This window comes from Triturus cristatus, chromosome 4_2, assembly GCF_964204655.1.
Source record: "Triturus cristatus chromosome 4_2, aTriCri1.1, whole genome shotgun sequence".
NCBI classification, from domain to species: Eukaryota; Metazoa; Chordata; class Amphibia; order Caudata; family Salamandridae; genus Triturus; species Triturus cristatus.
Genome location: NC_140586.1, coordinates 196,737,715 through 196,751,168, shown reverse-complemented (window position 1 = coordinate 196,751,168; position 13,454 = coordinate 196,737,715). Strand labels below are relative to the sequence as shown.

Sequence of the window (13,454 nt, the reverse complement as noted above, 5' to 3'; positions counted from 1 at the left end):
CAGTTAATGTTTCCTTAAGTCCCATTTGTGTAGCTTCTACATGGTCTTGTCGTTTGTACCCGTATAAAACATTTAATAGTTATTTAGTCACATAGGGAAACAAGTAGTTCAGACAGTATTAAAATGTTTGCCAAAACTCCTACAAAAAACTATTGTACCCCTATATAATCAGTGAACCTATAATAGGCTTCTACTGCAAACTAAACTAGTTACTTATGTGTAACATTTAAGGGAGGAGTTAGTGCCCACTTTAAGAAAAGAAGGGAATAATAATCAAAATAATCGAAAATGGTGGTTGTATATTAGAGCACTGTGGACTTATTGTCATATTGACTGTGCCTATGGTCGACACTCAAAGTTAAAACTTAATGCAGGGATACATTTCCAGACCCGACCACTGAATGGTGTAAGAATACCCAGCTTGTGAATCTAGCAGAGTTTTAGGGCCAAAAATTGTTGCAAATATGTAACTTGTTTAATGTTTTCAAACATTTCACTGAGAGCACGGTCATGAGTTATGAGAGCATGGCAATCTATACATTTTGGTGTATATGTGACTATTCATTTCCATAATCATTTGATAAGTAGCCATCACTCAGGTCATCCATAAGGGATTGTTATTTAAGAATAAGCAGTTTTGAGTAATGTCTTTTTTAAGTCTCATTGAAGAACTCAAGTGGGTAAAATTGATATAGTATTTTTATGGGGTGACTGTATGGCTTCAAATATCTTATTTTTACCTGCAAGACATTTTTCATCCAGTTGCTGAAATTGTATGGTGTGTGGAGCCTTGAAAAATATTCCGTTGTCACTTGTGTAGATCTGACTGTGCTATTTCACCTGGTACTGTCTGTAAGAAACTGGCTCTATATATACTGCACCAAAGTGAGGTACAGTGTGTATATAGTCCAAGGCTCTCCAGAGGTTTGGCAGAGGTTAATGTTAGATAGAACCTTACTCTCTAAAGTGGTAGCTTGGTCGAGCAGTTTTAAGCATTTGATGTACCCACTCAGTCAGCAAATGAATTCACACACTCAAGAACTGAACCCTAGGCCAATTGTTTTTGTTTAAAAAAGATACTGTTGTTTTATTTCTAGAGCAAAGCAAGGCTATTAGTACAGGTAAGCATATAAATACTTTGCAATAGTAAATTACTTGTATGAACACAGTTGAAAATTGCTGTATAACTTTTACTGATTATGTTTACAGTTTAAGAAAGCAGTTTGCAACACTTAGCAGGTGTAGTACATTCAAATGAATCAGCTTTTTAAGAAAAATGCAATTAGTTACTTTACAGATTACTTTCGCTAACACAGGGCTGGATCCTAAAATCAGCACTTGGACAGTCCCTATAAACAGTTGAGTAAATTCGTTTTAGTTAGAGGTACGATTTTTAAAGAATATTATTGTATTTCAAAAAAAACTTTTTCACATAGAATCACCAATGTTATCCTATGGGAGGAAATTCATTTAGCAGGTAAGTTACTTTAACAATACTTTTCTTACTCAGTGCTGGATACCTAGATTTAGCACTGGGACATCTCCTAAAAACAGTTGAGAAAATGATTTTTGGTTAATCGGGTGATTTTTAAGGAATCTTCTCAGTTTTCAAAAGTCGACACTTAAAAACCTTTTTGGGAGAAAAAGTGCCAATGTTATTCTATGGGGAAAAAGAGGTTATCGGTTTACAGGTAGGTAATCGGTCTTTTGATTTAGGGTTCTGGGGTTCGATTCATGGGTCTCCCAGGGTCAGTGGCACTCGGGCGGCCGGGTGCAGACTGCTGAGGCCCAGTGTTATCCTATGGAGGATAGGGGGGACTCCGGTTGGTGGCTGCTGGCGAGCAGGCCACAGGTTTGTGGGAGCAAAGCTCCTAGGGTTAAGCTCAGGGCAAGTTGGGGACCAGGTTAGCACCAAAGGCGCACCCTCAGTGGCACTAGGGCGGCCAGGTGTAGGGGTGCTGTTTTGAGGTCGGGTGCCCTATCGATTTCAATGGAGATTCTCTGGGACAAAGAAACACTGCAGACTCTGGGACGAGGATGTTCCAGGAGTGACCACCACTTCGAGGGGTAAGTTGTGATATTGAGGGTTGTTTAGGCACCGCTGGATTGGGCACACAAGGCCGTGGGGCGTCGGGTGCAGGGGTGCCTTGGGACGTCGGATTTTCTTACCCGCTCTGGTCGCGGTAGTGGGGGGTCTTCTGGATTGAGGCCGCATGCGACGTCAGGAGGCTTGAGGCAGGTCCGGGGTCGCCGGATCTCGAGTCAGGATCGCCGGGGGGGGGAACTCCTCGTGGTATTTGTCCGTTCGGGCAGGATTCGGCGGGTGCAAAGTGTGCGGGATTCGCGTTTCCTGGCTGGCCACAGAAGCTGCAGTTCAAACCCGTCCGGTGTTAACGGGAGAAACAGCTTGGAAAGTGAAGGCAGGCAGGTCCTCCGGGGTTTTTGAGGTTGCTGGCTGCTGGACACGCCGGGATTTCGCAGAAGCAGGTTCGAGGAGAGACAGGCCTGTAGGGCTGGGGCTAAGTCAGTGGGCGTCGTCCTTTTGTTAGCTATGCACGGCTTTTCGTCCTTATCTTTTTCTTGTGGTTGCTGGATCTGAGGAGGGAAGGTTCAGGGTGCCCCTAAATACTAAATTTAGGGGCGTTAGAGGTAGGTAAAGGGCAGGGATCAATGGGTCCCTTCCCTGGGGTGGGTACACCTCCTATTCTGCCACTCACCAGTGGGAGGGGGGCAGGAGTCTGTCTCTGGTTGGCTGGGTCCCCCCCATGCTCAAGATGGCGGGGACTCTAGGTTGTGCTTCACCTCGCCTCCCCCACCTTAGGGGTGAAGTTGGCAGAGGTGGACACACCTCTCTTCCTCACTTGTTTTTCCCGCCGGTTCTCCCGCCCAAAGTGGGGGGGGGGGGCGGGTAAAACCAGTGGGGACCAGTTGCTGAAAACAGCAAATGGTCTGGAGGAGTTCACAAAGGCGGCATGCCTTTGAAACTTCTTTTCGTGAACCCTGCCCATCCTGGGGGAGGAGGCTTGGCACATCGTCACAGGATGTGCATTGTTTCAGGCCCCCGAGAGCGGCAAGCTCTCGACCCAGGGGTCCAGAAACATGTCTGGTGGTGGCAGCCTGCGCAGCCACTCAGTCAGGTCACTGGGAGTTGGTCGAGTTTCAGGGGGCATCTCTAAGATGCCCTCTGTCGTGCATTTACATTAAATCCCAAACTGGCATCAGTGTGGGTTTAATGTGCTGAAGTTTGATACCAAACTACTCAGTCTTCAGTGTAGCCATCATGGTGCCAGGGCACACTCCGTCAAAGTGCATCAGCAAACAGTGGGGGCATAGCCTGCAAGAAAGAGGGCACTTTCTCACACAGGCCCCTCTTCCCCCCTCCCCCCCCTCCATCCCCCCCCTCCCTCCCAACCGAAAGATGAGACTAACCTTGTGCTAGAGAGTCTTCATTGTCTAAGTGGAAGAATCTGGAAAGTCCATCTGCATTGGCATGGGCAGTCCCAGGTCTGTGTTCCACTTCAAAGTCCATTCCCTGTAGGGAGATGGACCACCTCAACAGTTTAGGATTTTCTCCTTTCATTTGCATTAGCCATCTGAGAGGTCTGTGATCAGTTTGCACTAGGAAGTGAGTACCAAGCAAGTAGGGTCTCAACTTCTTCAGGGACCAAACCACAGCAAAGGCCTCCCTCTCAATGGCACTCCAACGCTGCTCCCTGGGGAGAAGCCTTCTGCTTATAAAAGCAACAGGTTGGTCTTGGCCTTCATCATTGGTCTGGGATAGGACCGCTTCTTTCAGGGTGTCAAAAGCCTTTTGGCAACTAACTGTCAAGTTAACCTTCTTGGGCATTTTCTTGGAGGTGATTTCTGTGAGGGGAGTCACAATGGACCCATATCCCTTCACAAACCTCTTGTAGTGCCCAGTCAACCCAAGGAATGCCCTGACTTGGGTTTGGGTTGTTGGAGCTGCTCATTTCAGGATGGCCTGGATCTTGGGCTGTACCTGGCCTCCACCAACAAGGTGGCCCAAGTACACCACAGTGCTCTGCCCTATCTGGCATTTGGATGCCTTGATAGTTAGGCCTGCAGTTTGCAGGGCTTGTAAAACCTTCCCAAGGTGGATCAGGTGATCCTGCCAGGTGGAACTAAAGACTGCAATATCATCAAGATAAGCTGCACTGAAGGACTCCAACCCAGCAAGGACTTGATTCACCAACCTCTGGAAGGTGGCAGGGGCATTCTTTAAACCAAAGGTCATAACAGTGAACTGATAGTGCCCATCAGGTGTGAAGAATGCTGTTTTCTGTTTTGCTCCTGGGGCCATGCCAATCTGACAGTACCTTGCAGTCATCTGCTCTTGGGATAGGGTGAGCATCTGCCTTGGTGACAGAGTTGAGCCCTCTATAGTCCACACAGAACCTCATTTCTCTCTTTCCACCCTGTGGATGAGGTTTGGTTCATAGGGTTCAATAACCCTTAACTCCAGTATCTTGCTGACTTCAGCTTTGATGCTTTCCTTGATTTGGTCTGACTGTCGATAGATCTTGTTTTTGACAGGTGCACTGACCTCAGTGTCCACATCATGGGTACACCAGTTTGTCAGACCAGGGGTCAGGGAAAAGAGCTTAGCATACTGTTGCAAGACTTGTGAACCTAGAAAGAGTGGTGTGGGCTTTTAATTTACTCCAGTGTTCGAACTATCATAGATTCCCATGCTTGTATCATTCCCCGTCGTCAGAATGGGAGTCCCCGGTATACATAAAAAAGTAATAGAAACCATCACTAAAACAGAACTCAGGCCTAGGCCCATTCTTGTTTTGCAACCGATCTACCTCTTTTTGTAAATGAGACCCAAAAAAACGAACAACCAATCAGATTACCCTCACCCCTTGGAACCCTCCTGAGAGAAGCTCAGAACCTCAGATTTTTCTACCTGTGCTAGGGAGTCTCCACTGAGCTCTGCTGAGTTTTGTTCTTGGAGCTTGGTTCTACAGTTTTTTTTCAACAGTTTTTTCCTTCAAATTCTTCAGGATGTCCGATAAAGAGAAGAAGGCCCTCTTTAGAGCTTGTGCTACCTGTTTAAAAAAGAGGTTGCATATTGAAGACAAACACAAGGACTGTATTTACTGTCTGTACCCGGACCACAAGGCTGCGGACTGTAAAATTTGCCGCACTTTTTCGACCAAGACTTACGTGATCGTGAAGGGCATCTTTTGACCTGGCTCCAGAAACTGAAATCAAGGAAGGAGACAGCGTCCAGTGACAGTGAGGATTCATCTTCTGCAACTTCATCTAGAAGGTCTGTGAAAAGGGAGAAGGACTTCTCCTTCACCTTCTGAAAATCACCCTGGTAAAGCCCTGAAAAAGACCTCTGATAGATCTAAGGGGCTTAGTCCTGTCGAATCTCCTTACCGAGGTAAAAAGGAGAGGGAAGGACTATCAAAAGAAACGAGTCTTCAGAAGAAATCAAGTTCTGTTCCTCCAAAGTCGCCCCCTTCATCTACAAAAACCTTCAGAAAGCCATCTTCATTGTCTTCTGAGGTAAAGTCTTCAAAAAAGTCTCTGCCGTCGATGACGCCGTCTACGATTCCGTCGACGAAAGCTTCAAAGGTAGTCTTATTCAGTTCTCACCCCGTCGACGGGCTCTCCGACGGTGGTTTCCTCGTCGCCGGTTCTGGCACAGGGCTCTGTGTTTACGAGATCTGTATCGTCGCCGATGACTACGACGATGTCGACTAGGGCGGCGACACCAACGTTGACGACGATCCCGTCGATGGTGGAAAAAATTCAATCCTGCTTAAAAAACTGCAGATTACACCAGATATGACTTCCCCAAGGAGGGTGACTCAGTTACCACTTGCTCTTCTCCTAGAAGAAGAGGATTCGGATGAGGAGGAAGGACCTTTTGGCTATGTGAATAGCCCTTCTCAGCTTCGCGTTAAATGCCAAGACACGGATTCTGAAGGGCAGTATGAGATTTATGATCAGTATAGTACTCCTTCTCAATTTTGACCGGACCATCATCAGGAGATGGTTCAAATGCCCTCTTCCTTCTTATCGGATTTACAAGCCATGCTAGTGGATTTCAGGAGCAGATTTGCGACACAGCCTCCTATATCAGTAGGACTGCTGAGTAATACTATCCCTCCAGCTCTCCCTGTGACCACGCAAGTACCAGAGCCTCAATCTATGGTGGAGGCGCAAGATGTGCCACTGGTTGTGCCTGCCGCCCAAGATGACACCTCTGACGACGACCAAGGGAATGTTACAATTCCAGATCCAGATGTAGAGTGGAATGACTATCATTCCAGAACCAGCTTCCCCGGCTCCGACGCCTGCTGATTCCCCCCCTGTAGATATAGGGGGTTTCCATAATTTAATGGAGAGAGACACCAAGAGATTTGCACTATTCATGGCTATGGTGGACTCAGACTTTTTCCTTTATGACTTTCAAAGAGCCTTATAGGAAATAGATCGGGTCCATTCCAATTGTGGACCATGTTTGGGAGGAAGGCCTAAAGGTTATGCTAAATCCAGCCACGGTGATTCCAGTTCTACCTCGTCTGGAGAAAAAGTACAAGGCTCCGGAGGGAAGCCCGGCCTGTTTGACCAGCCAACCTAAGCCAGACTCTGTAATCTCACAAGCCGCACAGAGGAAATCTAGGAATCCTTTGGTTCCTCTTACTACTCCTCCCGATAAGAAGGGCAGGTGGCTATATAATGTAGGCAAAAGATTTTCGTCCATGTTCAGTCTGCTAGTCAGAGCTGCTAATTCTTTACTATTGTTGGACGATATGATCGCCAGATGTGGTGCGACCTTTCCCCCTATCTAGAGCAGCTGCCAGAAGAGGCAAAGAAAGAGACTAAAAGGATTCTTCAGGTGGGAGAATTAACATCAGCAGAAATCATTGATTGTGCTATGGACATTGCAACAACGGCTTTTCGATCCTTAGCTTGAGCGGCAGTTCTGCGGCGACAGGGCTGGTTACGGGCTACTTGGTTCCGCCCAGAAGTCCAGAACAAGATGTTAGATATGGTGTTTGATGGGGAAGCGTTGTTCGGAAAACATATTGATGATGCGCTTCAAGATATCAAAAAAGATATGGAAACAGCAAAATCCTTGGGGACTCTGCAGTACCGCAAGTTCCCGTTCCGAGGAGCGAGAGGAAGAGGTAACTCAACATGTAGAGGAGGTTATCAACAACAGCGTTACTCATATGGGTCCCAATCGCATTCTTACAAGCCTAACTACAGTCAGCGGCAGAACCAATCGTCTTCATCTTTCTCTCAACAGAGGGCGACAAGATTGCCAGGGCAGAGACAACCCCAAGCACCAATAGCGGCTCACTGGCTCTGGTTACTGCCCCCGCTCCTGTGTCATCAGTGGGAGGCAGAGTTTCACATTTCCTTCTGAACTGGCAACAAATAACATAAGACCGTTGGGTATTAAACATCATTCGTTATGGTCATACCCTGGAGTTTGTCCAACCACCACAATCCAAGCCCCCTCGCGCCACGGTATCGAAACCTCTCCGTCTGCTACGGTTAGAGGTCCATCAAATGCTCCTCAAAGGAGCTATAGACCTGGTCCCTGTCTCTCAAAGGGGAAAGGGGTTTTACTCCCGGTTCTTCCTGATCTGGAAGATGTTATAAAAGGAAGCTCAACACCTATCTCATCAAACAATCCTTTCGGATGGTTTCTCTTCAAGACATCCTTCGACTTCTCAACTCGGGGGATTTCATGGCCATTCTGGATCTATAGGACGCTTAGTTTCATGTACCCATCCACCCAGCTCACAGGAAATATCTTTGCTTTACAGTAGCCAAAAGCCATTTTTAATTCAAGGTTCTTCCCTTTGGTCTGCGTACGGCTCCACAGATCTTTACGAAGGTGTTAGCTCCGGTAGCAGCTTTTCTGCCAAGACAAAAATTGCCGGTCTTCCCTTACCTGGACGATTGGTTGATAAAAGCTCCTACCAAGCGGGCAGCAGAAGAATCAGTCAGACGTGCTTGTCGGTTTGCCAATCTCAGACTAACGCTCAACGAGCTGAAGTCTTCTCTTCTTCCGTAAAGGACAGCCAGGTTTCTAGGGGCTATTCTGGACACTTCAGTAAATAAAGCTTTCCCGTCTGTATAGACAACAGAAGCTGATGTCAATGGCTTCCCTACTGTTAAAAAGGTCACTTTCAGTTCGCCTCAACAAGTTCCATCTCCTCATGCATACCCCTGATTCCGCATTGCAGGCTAAGAATGCGTCCACTTCAGAAGGAGTTGGATTTACAGTGGCGCCAAGTAGACGGATCCTTCAACAAGATCTCAGTTACTGAGACCATGAGATACGCCGCATCTTGGTGGATGACCAAGGAAAACATTTCTCAAGGGCTTACTTTGAAACTATCCCCGGCTCCTCTCATTATAACTACGGATGCCTCTCTCGAAGGTTGGGGAGCGATTTTACAAGACCTTCACGTGAGCGGCAGATGGAGGCCTCAGGATCAACTGCTGCACATAAATCTGCTAGAACTCAGTGCGAATCGTCTAGCGTTACAAACTTTTCTTCCAAGAGTACAACAGTCTTCAGTCCTAATACGTACGGACAACATGAAGGCCATGCATTGTATAAACAAGGAGGGAGGCACCAGATCTCGTCAGTTGTCGCAAGAAGCCCAGACAATCTGCGAATGGGTAATTCAACAGGAGGTATCTCTCCAAGCGGAACATCTTCCAGGTGTCCTCAACAAAGCAGCGGACAAACTCAGCAGTCTGAAATCTGTCAGTCACGAGTGGGAACTGGACAACTTTACTCTTCAGAAAGTGTTTCACAGGTGGGGCATGCCGACAATAGATCTCTTTGCCACTCCACAGAACAGGAAATGCCGATTCTATGCAAGCAGAATTCACCATCCGGGATCGTTGGGGAATGTGCTTTCGATGGCCTGGTCAGGCGCATTTGTTTATGCTTTTTCCCCCCTTCCTCTAATGCCCAGGATTCTCAGAACCGTGCAGGATGATTCTAATAGCTCCAGCATGGCCCAGACAGTTTTGGTTCACAGAGCTTCACCTTCTCTCACTGGAACTTCCTCTTCCTTTGCAGCCGATTCCTTCGCTGCTGCTGATGTCCCAGGGCCAAGTCTTACATCCGGATCCTCAGTCTCTGCAGCTCTCGGCATGGCTCCTGAGCAGCGAGAATTTCGAGGGCTGAATCTCTCAGCAGAATGTAGAGAGGTAGTATCTCAAGCAAGAGCCCCAAGTACAAATAAGACTTACAAATTGAGATGAAAACGGTTCTGTATTTGGTGACAGAGCAATGGGCTTCATCCCTTTAATTTCGAAGCCTCCTGAAATTCTTCCATACATACTGTCCTTAGCAAAAGCGGGACTGGCTCACTCTTCTATCAAGGTTCACCTAGCAGCAATTTCTCGCTTCAGACGCACGTCTGCAGGTCCTTCACTCTGGTCAGCAAGGATCATTAAACCGTTTCTTAAAGTACTTTTCAGAGTCTTCCCTTAGGTCAAGCCTCCTCCTCCCCTGTGGCATCTGAACTTGGTTCTCGCCCAGCTTATGAAACCTCCTTTTGAACCTATTCACAAGGCAGTCCTGAAATTCCTCTCCTGGAAGGTAGCGCTTCTTCTAGCCTTGACTTCAGCTAGACGTGTGGGGGAGTTGTAGGCTCTCACCATTCAGGAACCTTTTCTCCAGTTCAAAAAAGGAACTGTAATTTTAAGGACTAACCCTAAATTCATACCTAAAGTTCCTTCGGACTTTCATTTGAATGAGCCGGTAATTCCCAAGACTTTTTTACCTCATCCGGCTACTCCGGCGTAGAAGGCACTTCATTCTCTGGATGTACAAAGGTGCTTACAATTCTATCTTCAAAGGACTAGAGACTTCAGAAAGTCTTCTCAACTATTTGTTTCTTTCAGCGACCCTCGTAAGGGTTTTCCCCTATCCAAGCAAGGTTGCTCTCGTTGGATTACTAATACTATCCAATATTGTCACAAGGCAGCGGGCAAGCCCCTGGAAGGTAGAGTCCGTGCTCATTCCACAAGGGCGATTTCCTCTTCTACAGCCCTCTTTGCTGGTTTTCCTCTCCAAGAGATCTGCCAGGCAGCAACCTGGAGCAGTACACATACGTTTACAAGACATTACTGCCTGGATGAGGCGACGCAGGGGGATGCAGTCCTGAGGAACCTATTTCAGTAGTGGTGAGCTTTCCTTTTCATCCCTTCTTCCATGTTACTAGTTTATTAGCTCTTACACATTTTGAACCTCATGTGTAGTGTTTTATCAAATGTTCTTAAAATATTTTTGACTATTGATAATGTCTTTATGCTGAAAATGCTACTGATTTATTCTGCATTTTATAATAATCATGGTTCCAAAAATGTGCTCATAACTGCTAGCTACTCTGATACAAGCATGGGAATCTATGAAAGTTCCAATACTGGAGTAAGAAACAGGTGTTCGAGGCATATGAGCTGCAGATTACACACTGTGCATAGATCGCCATCAGGTGTTGGGCCCGGATGTTTGCAGTTGTTTTTCTCTTTGAAAGTCTTTGGAAGTCACGAGGTATGGGGCTCGGAAGTGTTCTTCGTGCTCCACTTCGGAACCGTTCCAGCTTTCCTTTTCGGCACGCAATCCTTCCCGTTTCGACGGTATTGTCTCGATCGCGTCCTCCACACTCGACGCGGCTCTCAACACTCGAAGTCTTCGATTCTGGTCATCGACTAAGGCCTTCGGGCCTACCTGGGCCTCCTGTCCTGGCTAATGGAAAGGACGCCATTCAAAAAGTGTCCTCGATGTGGGTCGAAGTTTCCCCACACCGATCTACATGAAGTGTGCAACCTCTGCCTCTCTCCAGAACACGAGGCGAGGGACTGTCCAGCTTGCGCCTCCTTCCGATCGAAGAAGACGATTCGGGACTGACGAGCAAGGAGAACAATGGCTCACTCGTCGACTTTGATCCTCGACGACATCTTCGAAGAAGGCGTCGATGTTCCGGAACAGCACACCGAAGAAGGCCTCGTAAGCGCCTCCGAAGCTGACGACTCAGACGTCGAGGACATCACTCCGGCACAGAGGGGCGTGAGTACAGACGTCGACCCTCGACCCCAAACCCCCCTCCACGCCATTGAAAAAGGCTTCGGTCACGCCTTCGCCTTCGGGCCTAGGTTTGCACCGAGACTGCTTCCCATACCAAGCTTCCGGGCCCGGTTAAGAAGCCCACCAAGCCTTCAGGCGGCTCGGGCTCGAGCCAGCCTACCCTCGGTGCCGAAAAACTCATCGGCACCGAAAAAGAAAACCGCCCTTTCTTCGTCCGCGCCGAGCTCGACACCGAAGCACTCGGCGTCGAAGACTGGCACCGGCTCCTCGGCACCGATAACAACCTCGGAGCCGAGCAAGAAACCGAAAATCCTCGACTCTCAAGCCTTGAAGCCGAAACCCACCTCGGAACCGAGGAAGACAAAAGACATTTCTAAACCTCTCAGTTCCAAACAAAGAACCAGTGCCGAATCGACGCCTAGGAAAGCCACGGCTCTGACACCATCGGCACCGAAGAATTTGCCCCCTACCGATGAACTGTTTCGACCCGATCCTTACCAAAAAACCCTCGTAAACGATCCAAAGACTGGGCATTTAACACTTAGCACCAGAAAAAGACAACTGGACAAGCCTGCACCAGCTCCACCACCAAAAAGGAGAGACTTTGCCACCTCCCCTTTTAGGATTCCTTCACCTCCTCCGCCACCTCCTCCTCCCCCCCCCCCACCCCACCCCATCGTTCTCCCACACCATCTCCAGATGATGATGACATTTGCTACGACACAGGGGACGGGGCAGACGACCAACCAACAGGGGACCCTACTCCTACCAGCTCCCCAGACCCATGGGACGACTACAACATCCCAGATGTCCCTAACATCCCACAAGACGATCTTTACCCTTCCAGACCCTCTCCCCCAGAGGACCCAATGGGCTTTAACCAGCTACTCCATAGGGCTGCCCAGTACCACGGGGTTGATCTCCACACAGACTCCGTGAAGGAGGATTTCCTCTCAGACGCACTTGACACTGCACAGAGGTCCACCTCAATTCTGCCCATGATTAAGGGGGTTATTAAGCACGCCTCAGAGATCTTTAAAGACCCAGTTAGGGCCAGGGTCATCAACCCTCGCATTGAAAAGAAATATAAAGCCGCCCCAACAGATCCAACCTACATTAGAGGCCCCGTACCACTAGACTCCCTGGTAGTCTCCAATGCGAGGAAACGTGCAAATTCCCAGGCATCAGGTGAGGCTCCACCACCAGATAACGAGTTTAAAGTCCTGGACGCCTCTGGCAAGCGGACGGCGTCCCAGGCGGCCAACATATGGCGCATTGCTAACACCCAAGCGCTCCTAGCCAGATATGACAGGGCACTTTATGACGAGCTGGAGTCCATAATGCAACACCTCCCTGACAAATACAAACATAGGGCCAACAAACTAATTCAAGAGGGTAAAGCTATCACTAATACCTCCATCCGTTGTGCCCTCTATGCAGCTGATACCGCCTCCAGGGCAATAAATACCAGCGTCCTTCTGCGTAGGCATGCCTGGCTACGCATTTCAGGGTTCAAACCTGAGGTTCAGAGTTCCTTCCTCAACCACCCCTTTGATGAGAAACACCTGTTTGGCCCTAATGTCGACGTAGCCCTAGAAAAAGGACACAGACACGGCAAAATCTATGGGAGCCTTGCAGTCGCAAGCTCCCAGGCGCACCTTTCGCCGTTCCTCCTTTAGAAGCACCACCAGAGGCTACTCCTCCGACAGCGCCTCCACTTCCTACAAGGCCCCTACCCAATCCACCTTCACTAGGGGTTACCAAAGAGGCAGTTACATGGGTAACAACAACAAAGGCAGAGGCAAAACTAACGCCTCCCTCTCTGCCTCCACCCCTACCCAGTGACTTCCCTCCATTCCCCCCAGACTATTCCACTCCAGTCGGGGGCAGACTCCACAATTTCCTTCCTGTCTGGGCTACCATCACCTCAGACAAATGGGTGCAACAGATAATTCAATCAGGCTACTGTCTAGAACTAACATCTATCCCCCCAACCATTCCACCCAAACAGCACCCAATGTCACAGGAACATTTGTCACTTTTAAAGCAGGAGGTGATCTCCCTCCTCCAAAAAAAGTGCAATAGAACCAGTTCCAACCCACCAACAAAACACGGGAGTTTACTCCCTATATTTTCTCTTACCAAAAAAGGACGGATCTCTCAGACCCATTCTGGACCTCAAACCACTTTCACATGGTCACACTCCAGCACCTACTTCCTCTGCTCTCCCAGAACGACTTCCTTGCCACCCTAGACCTCAAGGACGCCTATTTCCACATCCCGTTCACAACGCTCACAGGAAGTTTCTCAGATTTGTAGTAGACGGTCAGCACTACCAGTTCAAAGTACT

The 13,454-nt window shown here is 48.3% G+C and overlaps 1 protein-coding gene across 3 annotated transcripts in view; it reads left to right on the top strand.

Moving 5' to 3' along the window:
• LUC7L2 (LUC7 like 2, pre-mRNA splicing factor) overlaps positions 1-13,454 on the top strand; it is a 514,412-nt gene that overhangs the window by 265,617 nt on the left and 235,341 nt on the right. The window contains exon 7 of one of the 3 annotated variants that reach the window (XM_085601172.1): positions 1,098-1,121. The exons of the other annotated variants lie outside the window; for them this stretch is intronic. Within the exon in view, the coding sequence (XP_085457298.1) occupies positions 1,098-1,121 (24 nt within the window). The remainder of the gene's footprint in view (positions 1-1,097; positions 1,122-13,454) is intronic. 3 annotated transcript variants of the gene reach the window in all.